Genomic DNA, 16,165 nt, shown 5'->3' with positions numbered 1-16,165 from the left:
TGCTAGAGAAATGGCTCAGAACCAACCAACCAAACAAACAAACAAACAAACAAACAAAACAGCCAGGGCTATACAGAGAAACCCTGTCTTGAAAAAAAAAAAAAAAAAAAAAAAAAAAAAAAAAAAAAAAGAAAAGAAAGATGGCCCAGTGGTTAGGAGCAAATGATGTTCTGCCAGAGGACCAATCAGGAATCAGGTAGATTACAGCTGCCTGTAAATCCATCTCCAGGGGGTCTAATGCCTCCACAGATACCGTCACTCACATGCACACGACACACTCATGTGCACACACACACACACACACACATAATTAAAAACGATAAAAATTAGCTAGGCAGTGGTAGCACACTCTTTAAATCCCAGTATTTCCAAGGCAGAGGCAGATGGATCTCTGTGAGTTTGAGGCCTGCCTGGTCTACAGAACAAGTTCCAGGACAGCCAGGGCTACTCAAGAAAAAAAAAATCAATCCAGGGGGCTGGAGAGATGTCTTAGTGGTTAAGAGCACTGGCTGCTCTCCCAGAGGTCCTGAGTTCAATTCCCAGGAACCACATGGTGGCTCACAACCATCTGTAATGGGATCTGATGCCCTCTTCTGGTGTGTCTGAAGACAGCTACAGTGAACTCATATACATTAAGTAAGTAAGTAAATAAATAAATAAATAAGAAAACAATCCATCAATCAATAAAAACAAATCTTTGAATTTTTTTTAAATGAGCCAGGGGCTGCAGACTTAAGGGCAGGGGTTTGGTAGGAGTAGGCAGGTGGTTTGAGGGGGTTCTCTGCAGTTAAGGGCTCTTGTACTCACAGTCGATCCTGCACCAGCACTTTGATGAGGAAGCCCCGGGCTTCCCTGCTCAGACTCAGGAACGTAGTCTCCTCAAATGCCACGTTGTAGTTTCGGATATTCATGAGTGTTGTCCGGTCATTCTCCCCAACAAATGGGGAGATGCCCGTCAAACTGCAGGGGCAGAGTGGGCTATGGTAAGAGGTGGGCAGGGTCTTGAGGTGAAGTACAATGCCTGTGGTGGTGGGGCCGGGAACAAGTAGAGACCCAAGGTTTGGGGACACCAGGGCAAATCTGGACAGGAAGCCAGAATTTTCATAGTCTTGTCCTTCTCCCACTTGGGGTCCTTGGTTAGGCAGAGAGGCAGCTGTGCCTTGGGAGCTGACTGCCTGTGCTTTGGGGAATAAGTTCTGTCCTTCCTCCAGTGTGGCTTTCCCTGAAGAGATGTATTCCTCTAGTCTGTGCTCTGGATCTTTTAGGATCAGGTCGTTCCCTGCCAAGATGGTGCTCAACCTGCACTGCTTTGGATCCAGCGTGCCCACCTCTGATGAAGCTGTGGCATGCCAGCCGGGGTAACCAGACTGGTGCATGTGAAACCCCTTAAGTGTGGGAGAGAAGGGAGAGGGACATGGACCCTGCAAGTGTTAGGGGTGGGCCAATCAGGAGACTGCAGAGGGGTCCTTACCAGAGAAAGGCAACGACGCCCACGGGCCTGTGGGAAACCAGAAATATGCGTGAGAGGCCAGGCCACTCTAGGCAGAAATGAGTAGCTGTCTCTACCACCATTCTGATAAGGATGAGTCCTCCCTGGCAAGGCTGCATAGGAGTGTCTACTTCTGGTAGGACCCCAACCCAAAGTCAGGGACCATGACAGGGTTGGCTAAGGAAGCCCAGAAGTCTGAAGTCCAGTAAACTTATACAGTCTTACGTGTGGAGGCCCAGCCCCAGGGAAGCGGAGATCCGACGCCCAGAAGGACTGCGTTAGCCCCAAATGATAAAAAGCTGAAAATCACTTGGGCAGAAGGGAAACCTTAGAAGCAATGCCACCCACTGACTGTCAGACGGGGAATCCCAATTTCCCGAAGCTCTTCCCAGCCAGTGAGCAAGTCCCCAGCGCGGCCAGCATGCCAGCATTACCAGATGTCAGTGACTCCAGACACAGGGCTCTGGTTGACAATCTCAGGTGCTACAAACTCTGGCGTGCCATACTGACAGTACTGGGGCTCTCCCGGAGTGAGTTCCTGGGCATTCCCGAAGTCACAGATGCGCACCTGCTCTTCACCCCCTGCACCATCCCACACAAGCAGGTTCTCCGGCTATAACCAAGGCATGGGAGCTGATTAAGGAAGAACACCTCATATGGCAGCCCCACCTCTTGCATGCTCGCCACACCCCTCCTCACCTTGACATCCAGGTGCAGCACATGGCTCTGATGCAGATAGCATATTCCCTCTAGCACTTGACGCATATAGGTCCGAGTCTGTGGAAACAGGGAGGCCAGAGTCCATGGAGGTGGGGGAACACTCTGCTTGCTCATCACCAGAGATGTGGCAAGAGGCCTTCAGACAGTTCATGAGAGCTCATCTGTGGCTCACCACACAGGATGAAGGATGCTAAGACTCAGGGTTACCATGTGCCATTGCACACGTTGTACACAGAACACATACAGAGGATAGTGATTTATATTATAAAGAGAACCATGCAGTATACACTTTGTATAGCCATGCAGTGAGATCAAAGTCTAGGTGGTTTTCATAGAACGTTTATGTTAGGAACACTGGGAAGCAATGGAGTTAGGGCCAGAATGTGTCTGCTGTTGTTTACAGAGGACAGTACAAGTCATGTCTTGTGGAGTGGGGAATTGTGCCATCTGGTGTTGCTCCCCACCACCGACCCTGGCTTCCTTGTGGGCACAAATGGTGTGTATAAGACCCACCCATTGTTCTTAGAGTTCGCACAAGTGAAAGGTGGTCCACGACCTTGCCCCTTCCACCCACTGCCCTCACCTCAGACTCACACACGGTGGGCTTCCTGGCCATGCGCTCTAGAAGCTCTTCTGTGCAGCTGTGTCATAAGTCAAGGAGTAAGGGTTAGGCACCAACTGCCCTGCTCAACCCCAGAGCTGCATACAGCCCATGCTCAGAGCTCCTAGGGCCCTGGTTCCCCACGATCAGAAGGGTAAGAGACTAGCTTCCACTTTCCGGGCAGCAGATTACATAGATAGGAGACCTGCTTGAACTTGAACTCTCAGGCAAGTCCCTTACCTATTCAGGGAGTGAAGTGAAGGCAAAAGATCCTCTCCTGACTTATGAAGCATTTTACACGCCTCAAATTATGGTAGAATCTTATTGACTATACACGGAGCCTTTTGGCAATATTTGAGAGTAACCCAGAGGTCTTCATAATGAAATTATTTGTTATTTTGCTGTGGTCTGGACTTGGACAGGGCAGACTGTGAGGCTGGTGTGCAGATCAGAGTCACCCTGCTCCAGGAGGGTCAAGCCAGCCGTCAGCATTGCTAGCTCAATGTGCCTTTGTTGAGCCAAAGGTTTTATATAAGAGAAGGTTGTGGCTTTATAAAGAGTCCTGGTAAGTAAAGCAGGTCTGGGGTCTCGTCTGGAGCAGGGTCCTGTCAGATGTGCAGATATAGTACCCTGCATCGTGTGATGGAATACGGTGTTTGCTAGATGCAGGACTTTAGACTATACTAGTTAACCTCTTTATGCCTCTTTCATCAGCCCTAAAACAAGGATGAAGTTCTACCAGGAAGATATACACGAGGACTGAGTATTGAGTAATTATAAAACCCGTGCAGCATTGCCGGGCACACACTAAATGCTGTATAAACTTAAGTCTTTTTTAAAGAAAGGGTTTCTTATCAGGGTCCCTACCTGTCCAAGAACTCTCTCTGTAGACTAGGCTGGTTTTGAACTCACAGAGAGCCACTTGTCACTATCTCCTGACAACTGCAATTAAAGGCATATGCTACCATACCTGGCATGAACTTACATTTGTTGTTATTGTTGTTATTCTTTAAGACCAAAGATCTAGAGATGCTTTTCACTCTAACGTTCAAAAGGTCTACCTTTTTAAAAGGATTTGGCATAGCCTGGATGAGGCTGTGAAAACAAGTATGATGTTAAGCTTCAGCTCTCCCTCCCCAGTCCTGGGATCAGAGTCGTGGGTCTCTACACGCAGTTTTATGCAGTGCTGTAAACTGAACCCAGGGCTCTGAGCATGCTAAGTGAGCTAGAGCCCCACCCCAGTCATGGCCCTAACTCAAAGGACCCCTTTGCAAAGGGTAAAACATGTTCCAAATTTGCCTTTACAAAGAACAGTCTTTCATCCCCATCTCGTCCCAGGATACAGCTCCGTGACTATGACAAGTCCCCTGCGCCTCTCGAAGGCTTCGTGGAAGTAGAGCACACAGCCATGCTGGAGCCGGGCCAGCAAGCGCGCCTCACGTCTTGCTGATGCTTTAGGCTTAGCCTGGCTAGGGATGAACTTGGCTGCAAACTCCAGGCCAGAGCTCCGCTCCACTACACGCCGCAGGTAGGAGAAGGCACCCCTGGATGACACAGGGAAGGTGACAAGACACTGCTGTTACAACAACGCTGACCCTCCATCCTTCCTGGCCCTCAGACCCAGCAGCCCCCTCTTGGTCCTCGAAGGCAGCTCTTCCTCGCTCCACACCTGCCAATCTCTTGGTGGATGTCGTAGTAGTCACTAAGTCTTCTTCCTCGGTGTTCCTCATCCTCTCCGACCCCCTCGACCTCCATGGCTGTCTGAGCTGGGGAGGAGAGAGATGTCCCCATGTTGGGAGGACAAGAAAGGGACAAGGATGGAGAAGGGCAATGTGGGACAGATCCAAAAGGCAAAGGACAGAATGCGGGAACCGGGCAGGATACTGCCTGTCTCTTCTCCCCAGAACACGAACCCACCTGAAAGCACAGACAGCTCCGCCTTGCAGGAGACTTCGCCTGCCAGGTTCCGGGCGGTACAGGTATAGACGCCTCCATCCTGGCTTCCTGCGCTGAGTAGCACTAGGGAACACTCGTTCTCCTCATACACGAAGCTCACATGGTTGCTCTCGGCCAGCAGCACCTCATCCTGCAGAGGAGGGTGTCACCTGCAGCCTGAGTCTGGCTTTACTGACACCTGGACCTAGCTATTCCTCCACACCCAGACAGCCTCTTTCATCTGGACCTGAAGGCCAGGACCCTGCCGATCAAGCCCCACTGCTGCCTTTACTCAGTTCCTCTGACCCCAGGACCAGCATCAGGTTCTCCATTATCTCTTGTTAATAACCCCTAACCTGTGCCAGTCAGCGGTGGCACACACCTTTAATCCTAGCACTCACTTGGGATGTAGAGGCAGGTAGATCTCTGAGTTTGAGTCCAGCCTAGTCTACAGAGCAAGTTCTAGGACAGCCAGGGCTATACAGAGAAGCTCTGTCTTGGAAAAACCAAAAACCCGACCCAACCCAACCAACCAAACAAGACCCCTAACCCTTCAGTTAGCCCCAAGAATCCAACCTCCTCCTCCTCTTCCTCCTCCTCCTCCTCTTCCTCCTCCTCGTAACTATGTCCTGGGGGCCTTCCAGGACTCCACAAACCCCCAGCTCCCAGGCTACCGCAGCCTGCATTACCCACTGACCTTGTACCACATGATGTCTGGCAGTGGTTTCCCCTCAACTACCACAGCAAAGCGAGCGGTTTCTCCAGGCCCCACCTCCACATCTTCCATGATAGACTCAAACCGAGGTGCCTCTGCAACAAACAGGGATGGGAGGGGACCAGATGTCATCACCACAGGGGCCTGCCTCCTCAAGTCCTGTCCTTATCAGCAACTGGATGGTGAGAATACCAGCCCTTCCTTCCCATCTTCCCCAGAGTTCCTGGCTTGGCTCTCACTGTAAATCCTAACAAGGTACCTTCCAAGGCTCTGAAGCATGGTCACTGGTACAGGTGGCTTTGTGCGACCCTTAGGATTCGTGTGATGGCTTTGAAATTAAGACATTTTCATACACAAAAGAAGTCTGCAGGTCCTATCTCTCTGGTCTGATCAGCTCCTCTGTTCTGCAGTAACCATGAGGCAGGTGCAGTGTGGCTCAGAGCTGCCCCCTATGGGTGACTGCTCTTCTCAACACCCCACCTGGTGGCCTCAGAGGGCCTGTACTTGGCCCCCCACAGGAGGAAGCTGGGGCTGTGACCTAGAATTCAGCTCCTGAAGGGCACAGCCTCTAGCTTGAAGCTTCTCTCTCTCTCTGATTCTTATTTAAATTGTCTAGGAAGCCTTCTGCCTTCTGGGAGGTGGCAAGCCCAAAGAAAAAAAGCACCGCCCAAATATTAACCAGACAGTCTCGGAGGGAAGTCTCCGCTTACTTCTCCCGCAAACCACACAGCCAATCATCCCCTGCAAAGCAGTCTGCAGTTCTCATGGTAGAGTTAAGCACACTTTGCAGTGTGCCTTGTGAAGACTGTAAATCCCAAGCCCTGTGTTCTGAGTGCATCTCGAGGACCCCAGAGGAATTAAAGTAATCAAGGCCCGAAGGGAAAAAATAGAGCAGCTGGGTATAGATTGCCACCACCGTAGGGACCTGCCTGGCTTTATATAGACAACAGGAGAGGCTATTGCGGGGCTGGGGAAGAGGCTGTTTGTTATGTGGCAGTCAAGAGAAGGGGCTGCCTTTCTACCTACCCTGCCTGGCTCATGGTGAAGCAGGGCATTGCAGAACACGGTATCTGCTATAAGACCCAGATCCCTTTTGGCTCTGGGTGGTTAAGATAGTCTCTCTACATCACCATCCATGCCAGGCTAGGATGCAGGGCTGCTAGGCCCCTTCAAGCCCTAAATTTGGCTACCCTTGAAAGTGTGGACAAGTCTAGCAGACACTTCAGTCTGGGGACAGAGTGGCGACTGAGGCGGAAATTCAGGGTAGGAACTGGACCAGAGTAAAAGCCCTGAACTGGAAACCCCATCAGCACAGAGCCAGGAGGGCCCAAGCTCCTCCCCATGCCCCCTGTGGCTGTTCCTCCTCTCTAGGAACTCTTGGTCCCCTGTTGATTGAGGGGGGAAGCAATTTGTCAAGGTCAAAACTCTGGAGGTTTTTAAGTGAGCTTCAATGATTTTTTTTTTTAAGCAACAGAAAACATCCATTTGCTCATAGATTGTCTGTGCTAACTAAAATGTCATTTTGTTTGCTTTTGGCTGGAATTGTATCCACTAAGCAGGCAACAATATTCAGTCCAGGTAGATACAGATGCTGGACTTAATTAGGGATCCAAAACACAAAGCAGTGGCCACTTAATGCATGCTAGAGCCCCAGAAGCTCTGACTTTAAAGGAGAAATCCCCCCCCAAAGGGGGGGAACTTTGGTTCTGGACCTCCACATGCTTAAGGTGACAGTGGTGAAGTCAAAGTGGTCTCAGAGCTGGGCGCAGGCAAAAGGCTGTGCTTGAGGGCATTTTTTTTTAATGTATATGGGTACACTGTCTTCAGACACACCAGAAGAGGGCATCAGATCAGATGGTTGTGAGCCACCATGTGGTTGCTGGGATTTGAACTCAGGACCTTCAGAAGAGCAGTCAGTGCTCTTAGCCACTGAGCCATAGCTCCAGCCTGAGCATTTGCTTTTTAATCAGCTTCTCCTTCCCTGCTGTTTTTGCTGAGACCCTGTTTCCTTACTGATTTTAGCATACAAACTAATAGTGCTCAGAGTTTTGCAGTCTGGCATGGGGACTTGAACCTAGCTCCTGAATTTAGAGCCTGTGATCTTGGGCCAGGTTACTTAACACTTTAATAGTGTTTCCTCATCTGCAAAATGGGAATGGTAACGAGCCCCATCTCACAAGGTTGAGGCATTAAATGAGGTACGTGGGGGCTGGAGAGATGGCTCAACGGGTAAGAGCACTGACTGATCTTCTGAAGGTACTGAGTTCAAATCCCAGCAACCACATGGTGGCTCACAACCATCCGTAATGAGGTCTGACGCTCTTTTCTGGTGTATCTGAAGACAGCTACAGTGTACTTACATATAACAATAAATAAATCTTTAAAGAAAAAAAAATGATGTCACAGTGATCCTGGCACTTACGAGACGTTAACATTGTATACAACGTTGTGTATATACTTTTGTGTGTGTGTGTGTGTGTGTGTGCATGCGCGCTAGGGATTCGACCTAAGGCCTTGTGCTGGACAAGTACTCTAGAGTAAGTTACATTCCAGGCTCTCTTTCTTTTTTTTAAGTCTAGACCTTGCTGGGCAGTGGTGGCACACACCTTTAATCCCAGCACTTGGGAAGAAGAAACAGGAAGATCTCTGTGAGTTTGAGGCCAGGCTCTACAAAGAGAGCTCCAGGACAGCTAGAACTACACAGAGAAACCCTGTCTCAACTAGATCTCCTTCACTTGTAGCCCAGGTTGGCTCAAACTCACAATCATCTTGCCTCAGCTCCCCTAGTGCAGCTATAGAACATGTCACCATGCGTGATCAATACATACTGACATTATTGCTGCTATTATCACTAATACTGGCATTGCTACTAGAAGGACAGGCCTGAGTGGGCATACATGGGATTGAATCTCCAGCATGCAACATGACTCAAAGGGATGAAGAAGTTGTCATTTACCTGCCAGCTCCAGGGTGACCGAGCAGGCCTTTGTGCCGTGGCGGTTTCGGGCACTGCAAGTAAGGGGTCCCAGGTCTCGTCGGCTCACCCGGCAGATCCGCAGACAATACTTGTCATCATCTGGCTGACTCAGTTCATACACACCTGTGCGCGCCTCGAGGAGGGCTCCCCGGCAGCTAAGGAAGATATGAGGAGTGGTCTTGTCAGGTAGGGTTGGGGCTGGATGATCCCAAATCGGGGCCAATGGGAAGCAAGGACTCATACCTCCTCCAGACAACCTGGGCCTCCACATGGTTAAAAGTGACGGTGACACAGGCAGGCTGGCCCTCTACCACATACACAATGTCCTGCTTGTCCAGCACAGCAGGCGCCTCTTCCAGGGGTGGGCCTGCAGGGAGGAGAACACAGGCTCTGTGCTAGGCTGGCACTGGGCCATGGCATCCTTTGCATTGTCATCCCATGCCCCCTCCCCTCTCCTGTACTCCTTTAGAGCTCCAGTTTTACACACGAAGAAGCTGAGGCTCAGAGAAATGGAACACAGCCAGAAAGCACCTAAGGAAGTGGCCAGGCCACTGCCCACCACTGATGGGATGGGGTCCTGCCAAGGGACACTGTCCATGCTACAGTTACTAAGTCCAGGTAGCCTTGGAGCTTCCATCTCTGACCCCATGCCTATCCCCATCCACACAGCAGCGGGCTTACCATGCTCTAGCAGCTGTACGGGTTCCGACGGTGCGGAGGGCTTGCTGCTGCTCTTGCCGCTGGAGCTGAGGACCCGGAAGATGTGCTGGATCCCCTTCTTCAGCCCTGTGGCTGCCCACGCAGGCTCCCGCAGGCCTGTGACCAGTGCCGTCCACTGGTCCGAGCCCAACACCTGGTGCTGCACAGTGTATGTTAGGGAATCTGGGTCTAGAGGAGAAACAGCAAAGGTGTTGCTGATCCCACTTCTAGAGTACTACCCACTCCTGTCCCCCATTGTATGCTCAAAAGCCTGGGCCTTTTGGTTCCCCTGCTAGAACCTTCTTTGTTCATACCACATCCCCACCCTCTGACCTGTACGACCCTCACCTACCAATAGCCATGTCCAGACTCCTGGGTGGGTTCCACGATAGTGTGACCATCCTTCCGGTCACAGCTACTACTTCCGGAGCACCATCTGGAGGGCCTGGAACCACATCTGAAAGCCATGGGTGGGAGGTAGGAGGTGGGAGGGTGCTTCAGAGCCTCACAACTCCACATGATCACTAACCCTTAGAGAGCTAGGCCTGAGGCTCAGCCACAGGCACAGGGACAAGGCCAGCTGCTCCCTCGGGAGTGGGGCACCCCTCCCCCTAGCCTCCCCCTTAGTTGGTGCCAGTGGACACAGCTACTAGACAAGATGCTTGCCTCACCTGTGACATAGAGATGGGCGTAGCAGGCCGCTTTGCCCAGCTTGTTGGCGATCACACTCTTATAGACACCAGCATGCTGAGGCCCCACAGCTGGGAACACCAGGCGATGTATGTCCCTGTCTGTAGGGGAGGGACAGCGACACATGGCTGATCAGGATACTTTCTGGGCTGAGCCCATGGCAGCTCAAACCTGGCTATACAGATATTACCCACTGCAGAGAGAGGGCAAAGGGGGAAAGGAGAGGGCAGCCACCTGCCTCCTGTAGCCAAAGCTAGTACATGTTGCTTCAGCATTTCAAGCCTAGAAGCCTAGCCATTTGGTACCTTCTTCTCCCCCCCCCCCTTTTTTTGTTTTTTTTTGAGACAGGGTTTCTCTGTGTAGCCTTGACTGTCCTGGAACTCACTCTGTAGACCAGGCTGGCCTTGAACTCAGAAATCTGCCTGCCCCTGCCTCCCAAGTGCTGGGATTAAAGGCGTGTGCCACCACGCCCGGTTTGGTACCTTCTTACACAGGGTTTGTCTGTGTCCCTATGTTGGTATGTCTGTGACAGCCCTCCTTCCTGTACCTCCAAGGGGGTACAACTTCCAAGTCAACGTACTGATACAGGTTCTTGGTAGATTCCCCCCACCCCCCAGTCTCTTCTCAGTCTAATAGCCGTTGCTTGTCCCTCATCTCCAGCAGAGACTGAAGAAAGCCCACCAGAGGTCAGCTAAAGCAGAAACTCCAGTATCCATCCCACCGTCTGGCTGCCATTCCTTTCCGACTGCCCGTCCATCAGGTCCCTGGACAGGCCACGTGAGCTCCACCTCAGAGTCTTCGCTCACCCCGCTACTCCTTTTCAGAATGCTCTCAACTTACCTGAAGCTTCCTTCCTTAAGACACAGTTCAGCTACATCAAGCCCATCCTGCCATGGCTCCACCGCCCCCTTCCAGTGCCCTGATGCCCTCCCTGGGTCTCCAGCCCTCTTGAAGCTCATCGCTGGGTACCAGGTCCCAGGGACTTTAGAGATGTCTCCTTCTCACATCCATGAGCTCCTGTCCAGCTCTGCTTGTTCCGCTTACAACGCAATGCTTTGCATGCAGTAAGTGCCAAATATATGTCACATTATAAATTATAATAAGAGTTGCCTGCTCTGTGTTCATCCGATGCCAGGTACCCTAATCCTTTCAGCAACTCTACAAAATGATCCCCATTTACCCAGGAGGTCAGAGACATTAATTGACTTGTCCAAGGTTACACGGCTGGTAAATGATGAAGCAATGGTTTGAACTTGAGTTCCATTTCATTCCAAAGCTCTTTCTTTGCACTCTGCTCCATCAATAATGAGGATGCTGTCATCTGGCGGGACATGAAGAAGTGGTGGCCTGTGCTGTTCTCCTTCACACCAGGGATGTCCCCAAACACTGCCTTCCTCTATCACTTATCTCACTGGGAATGGCTATCCACTCATTTATCTCTGCCTACACTATTTAAAGAGGCAGAAACACCAAAGGCTGTCAGTGACCCCAGACACAGGCACAGAAGAGACGGTAACTCTGATCCTGAGACAGACATCTACCCAGGGCCTCCAGTGGGGACACGGGAAGGTCTGTGACTAAGCGATGACAGCTACAGCTGCTGCACGGGTACTAGGGATGCGATGAGGGTGGAGTTGAGAGAATGAGGTGTGAGCGATTAAACCCAGTCTAGTTCTATTTTCTTCCTTCATTCCTTCCTCTCCCATACTTTTCCCTCCCCTCCCCTCCCCTCCCCTCCCTTCCCTTCTCTCTCCTTTCCTGACAGGGTTTCACGTAATCCAGAGCAGCCCAGAAATCACTGTGTAGCTTAGAATGACCTTGAACGTCTGATCTTCCTTTCTCTACCTCCCAAATGCTGGCGTTACAGGTGCATGCCACCATGCCCAGCTTAGACAGCCATAGAGATCACACCCAGGCCTCCGAGGATGTACTTTGCCAACCTAGCTACATCCCCAGTCAGGAGTCAAGAGCAGTGCTTGCGAGGTGGGCTTGGGTCAGCAGGTCCTTGCTTATCTTTGAGGAAATGTCTGGACCTCTCTAAGTCTCAGTTTACCCATCTGTAGACAGGCATCAGAGTACCTGCCTCACAGACCTATGGCAAGGCGAGACTGTCCCTGCCAGGTCTTCAGGACTTGGGCTGAATCACAAAGAAAGCACTTATTAAGGGGCTCGGGGGGCAGCTCTAGAAGAGAGCCATCACGAGTAGTGGTAGGAGGAGCTTACATGAGATTCATGTTGCTTCGACAATTGAACACAATAGCGTTACCTTGGGAAAATAACCAGGCAAGAGGACTCCAACCCAAGTCCTGACTCTCTCTTTCCTATTTCCTGGTCATCGACTTGCCTTCAGCAAGACCCTGCACTTGCCAGCCCTTCCACTGGATTTCTCAGGCTTGGGGGACAGCTCTGCTCTATCAACAGTGAGAGTAGTGGCAATAAAAACTGTAATAACATTCATCATTTGCTCATCGCTTGCGATCTAGCAGGCCCTGCTTTGGGGTGGTGGTGGCAGTGGTGGCAGTGTGTGTGTGTGTGTGTGTGTGTGTGTGTGTGTGTATATCTGTACATTGAGCTGGTTTCACTCTGATCACAGCACAGTTACAAATGAGGAAAGGCACCCTGGATTCTGCAACCTCCGTGCAGTCCCCATGTCAGTCAGCAGCAGGCTGTGCCGCCTGCCCAGTAAATGCTAACACAGCCACTGGGGGTGACTCAGCAGATGGCACTGTGTGGACTCAAGAAGGGACAGACTGACCTCAGGGCCCCAAAAGGCTCTGTTCCCCAGGCCCTTCCATCTCAAACCAGACTACGAATAGAAGACCTGGAGGGAGTCCTAGGGGGAGGATTCAAAAAGCCCAGAGGTTGCTGGGTCCCTTCCTGGTCACATACACTGTGTCATGCGTCGGTCGTCACTGCTTTGAATGCGGTGGCCATTGTGGAACCAGCTGATGGTGGGATAGGGCAGGCCGGTCACTTGGCACTCCAGCATGGCCTCCTTAGCTAGTCCCACTTCCAGATCTTGCAGTGGCCGTAGGAAGTCAGGAATAGACAGCCTCTCTAGATCTCCGTGCTCCGGCTCCTCAGGGATAGATGGCATCTTCTCCAGCTTCGAGCTGCAAGAACCACATGGCTACCCAGACGTGCACAGCTATACCCTCCTGGCTCAGGGTAAGGGTCCCCCAGAGGCACCTCAGGCAGCGCCTGGGGTCCTAGGTGGTACCTGGGGCCAGAGGCGGCTGTCCGAGGCTCCTCCACATACAGCTGGGCGGAGCAGTGGGCCTGGCCATGAGTGTTGGTGGCACTGACTTCATAGAGTCCTTCGTCCTCACTGCCCACCCGGGCAATGTGCAGTGAGTGTAGACCTCCATCCTGTCGAAGCCTCAAGTTATCACCCTCATTCACAGGGTGGCCTGGGAGGCAGAGGACATAGATGCAAATCTACTAAGGCAGAGGGACCTGTCCTTTGGGCACACCCTATCACACCCATGATGTTTTCTCAGTATATTCAGAGTGGTGAACCATACCAAAATGAGTCCAGGTAACGGAGGGAGGCGGGGTACCGCTGATCTTGCAATCCAAGCGGGCAGCACGGCCTTCCAACACCTCCACATCTTCCAGCAACCGGGTGAAGAGAGGCGCCAGCGACGGCCGAACCGTCAGCCGGGCACTGCAGGTCAGTTCATCTGCGAGGAAGTGGGCAGCACTGGGTCAAAGAAGGCTGTGGAGGACCAGAAGCCTAATCTCACAGGTCTAGTCCAGCCTTGGGAGCTTGAACTGAGCCCTACAAAGGTTCAGCATGAGGGCTGAGGCAGCTGGACAAGATTCATAGGCCAGGCCTTCTTCCTAGGAGGCAGGGGGTCAACAAGGATGGACAGCAGCGTGCCAAGGTGGGCTGGGGACATTATAGCATGGGACCTGAGGAAGCTTTTACAATACCGTATTCATTCAAGATGAAACTTAGCTTGACTCTGAGGTTTGTGAAGATAAGCCCACTGCCCAGACTTTTCTCTGTGTCTGGTTCGTGCTGTCCACACTCTGTCCTACCTGTCACCCAGAGCAGGTGCCTCTTGGTCCCACTCTATACTCCTACCCCAGAGGCAGGTGTCCTCATTTCTGCTCTTCACAGAGAACAGGATCAGGCCAGCAATGCCATTGATAGTAACAGCAGCTGGCATCCTGAGTTGCCAGCCTTTGACTTGTACGGGGCTTTGTTCTCTGTAGAGGTAATCTCACTAACCCTGCCAATCCCTCCTGCCTGGTAGGTATTAGCACCATCCCCGTTCACAGAGGGATACAATAAAGCTCACACAGGGGAAGTGACTTATCCAAAGACACGGGCTTGTCAGCTTGCAGGGCAAGAACGGAGATGCCCGAGTCAGGTTTGTTTGTTATAGCTCAGTGGATTTGCTCTGTCTTGGGAACAAGGAACCTAGGAGCATTTCTGTCCCAGGTATCATTCTAAGTCAGAGGTTCTCAACCTGTGGGTCGCAACCCCCTTGGGGTCCAATGGCCCTTTCACAGGGGTTACACATCAGATAGTCTGCATATCAGCTATCTATATTATGATTCACAATAGTAGCAAAATTACAGTTATAAAGTAGTGACAAAATAAATTTATGGTGGGGGGGGGGTCAGCACAACACGAGGAACTGTATTAAAGGGTCACAGCATTAGGAAGGTTGAGAACCAGTACTCGTAAGTGCTCATTGTTTGGGGGGCCAGAAGCCCATACTATCTCCTGGCCCTAGCCGTTGGTGTTCTATTTCCTGGACACCTATTTTGTACCCAGCTCCTCCAGTCCCCTCCCCAGCCCTGGGGACCACAGTAGCCCTAGCACCTGAGTGAGTCTTACCTTTGGCTGTGCTCAGCTTGCAGGTGTAGACACCACTGTCGTCCTCGTGTACAGAGGTGAGCAGCAGCTTGCACTTGCGGCCATCAAAATGCATCTTGCATTTGAGCAGCGCAGGCTGCAGCAGGCGGCCCCGGCACAGCCAGTCCACCTCGACGTCAGCTGGACCTGCCACCAGGCACTCAAACAGCGCCATCTCCCCGGCCCCCACGTCCACGTCCTGCAGGGGGGCCAGCACGGCCAGGGACCGGCTTTCAGGGTGTGCTGAGGGGAAGGCAGCCACAGGGGCACAGACAGAGCAGAGACACACAGGGCGAGGAAGACACACGCATACGCACACACAGAGAGACAGACAGATACAGAGAGAGAGATGCATTTGGTTCCTCTGGAGACTGGGAAAGCCCATCCGCCCCAGGCAAGACAGCAAGGAGCCCCCTAGACCTGGCTCTGAGATGGGAACCCATGTTGGACCACCAGGAGGGAGAAGTGATGTGATGTGAATTGGAATTGAGGGAGGGGATCCAGACCGATGGTGGCAACAACGGCGGTGGTGGTGGCGGCGGCGGCAAAAGAAAACACAGTACACTAGCTGGGTACAAACTGGGCTTTATTTGAGCTACGAAATAGTGTTTCCAAACCTCCACCTCCACTATGACCCTGCTCCTGTGTTCAGCCTGGCTACCTCTCTCATTCTCAGACAGCGCGTGTCGGATATGTCTGTAAAGAAGGGTACCCCACTTGGTCCTAAGCTTGCCAGCAGCTAGGGCTTAACCCTAGACCTCTAGCTTTTGGTCTCTTGTGGAATAAAAAATGTTGTGCCATTTAAAACCCATTTCTGAAATGGTCAGTGCCCTGCCCCTTCCCAGAGAGCCTCATATCCACTGTACCTGCCCCCTGGACCCCTGCATCTCATGGATGCTGTGTTCTGTCATCTTATTCTGTCTTAGCCCACCTCAGCTCAAAGGCTTTCTTCCCTGACTGTCACAGACACACAGACGGACAAACAGATAGACAGACAGTGGCCTGTAGCAGCATAGCACATGCACTCGCTGGATGCTCCCTATGGGGAGACCGAGGGAGCTTGGCACCCCTCATGGCCGTCCCTTCCCAACACTCAGTCCTTCTGGGGGCCTCCTGGTCTGCACAGCCACATATCCACTTGGGGAGGGAGGATCCACAGGGGCCCGGTGGGTTACCCCAGGGTGCTGTACGGGCTAGGGAGGGAAGGGGAGCATGGGCTAAGTCCGGGCCGGCGAGCCGGCTGGGTCTGTGGGCAGGAGGCAGTGAAACACAGCGAGGTCCGAGAGGTGCCTGAGACAGGGGTGCAGCTCGGAGGGTAGCGGGGGCAGCGCAGGTGGCCCCCTGAGCTCACTCGCCTGTGTACAGACAAAAACCTCAGTCAGCAAGCGGCAGGTTAGTGCAGCACACGTACACACACACACACGCACGCACACGCGCACACACACACACACACACACATAAGCACGCAC

At 52.1% G+C, this 16,165-nt stretch overlaps 1 protein-coding gene across 10 annotated transcripts in view; it reads right to left on the bottom strand.

Annotated features, from left to right (window-relative positions):
- The window catches only part of Speg (striated muscle enriched protein kinase), a 56,888-nt gene that overhangs the window by 12,378 nt on the left and 28,345 nt on the right, over positions 1-16,165 (bottom strand). For 8 of the 10 annotated variants that reach the window (XM_029477550.1, XM_029477557.1, XM_021160232.2 and 5 more), the window contains 18 exons: positions 14,679-14,939; positions 13,351-13,509; positions 13,047-13,236; positions 12,716-12,939; positions 9,808-9,927; positions 9,489-9,593; positions 9,119-9,325; positions 8,681-8,804; positions 8,417-8,592; positions 5,443-5,555; positions 4,728-4,896; positions 4,480-4,576; positions 4,154-4,354; positions 2,793-2,850; positions 2,189-2,266; positions 1,924-2,102; positions 1,472-1,498; positions 808-960 (listed from right to left, as the gene is read on the bottom strand). In XM_029477550.1, coding sequence (XP_029333410.1) covers positions 808-960; positions 1,472-1,498; positions 1,924-2,102; positions 2,189-2,266; positions 2,793-2,850; positions 4,154-4,354; positions 4,480-4,576; positions 4,728-4,896; positions 5,443-5,555; positions 8,417-8,592; positions 8,681-8,804; positions 9,119-9,325; positions 9,489-9,593; positions 9,808-9,927; positions 12,716-12,939; positions 13,047-13,236; positions 13,351-13,509; positions 14,679-14,939 — 2,641 coding nt within the window. Of the gene's footprint in view, positions 1-807; positions 961-1,471; positions 1,499-1,923; positions 2,103-2,188; positions 2,267-2,792; positions 2,851-4,153; positions 4,355-4,479; positions 4,577-4,727; positions 4,897-5,442; positions 5,556-8,416; positions 8,593-8,680; positions 8,805-9,118; positions 9,326-9,488; positions 9,594-9,807; positions 9,928-12,715; positions 12,940-13,046; positions 13,237-13,350; positions 13,510-14,678; positions 14,940-15,264; positions 16,052-16,165 lie in introns of those variants that run through there. The other 2 variants (XM_021160245.2, XM_029477585.1) reach the window with 2 other exon arrangements.

This window comes from Mus caroli, chromosome 1, assembly GCF_900094665.2.
Source record: "Mus caroli chromosome 1, CAROLI_EIJ_v1.1, whole genome shotgun sequence".
Classification (NCBI taxonomy): Eukaryota; Metazoa; Chordata; class Mammalia; order Rodentia; family Muridae; genus Mus; species Mus caroli.
This window is presented reverse-complemented; position numbering and strand designations above follow the sequence as displayed.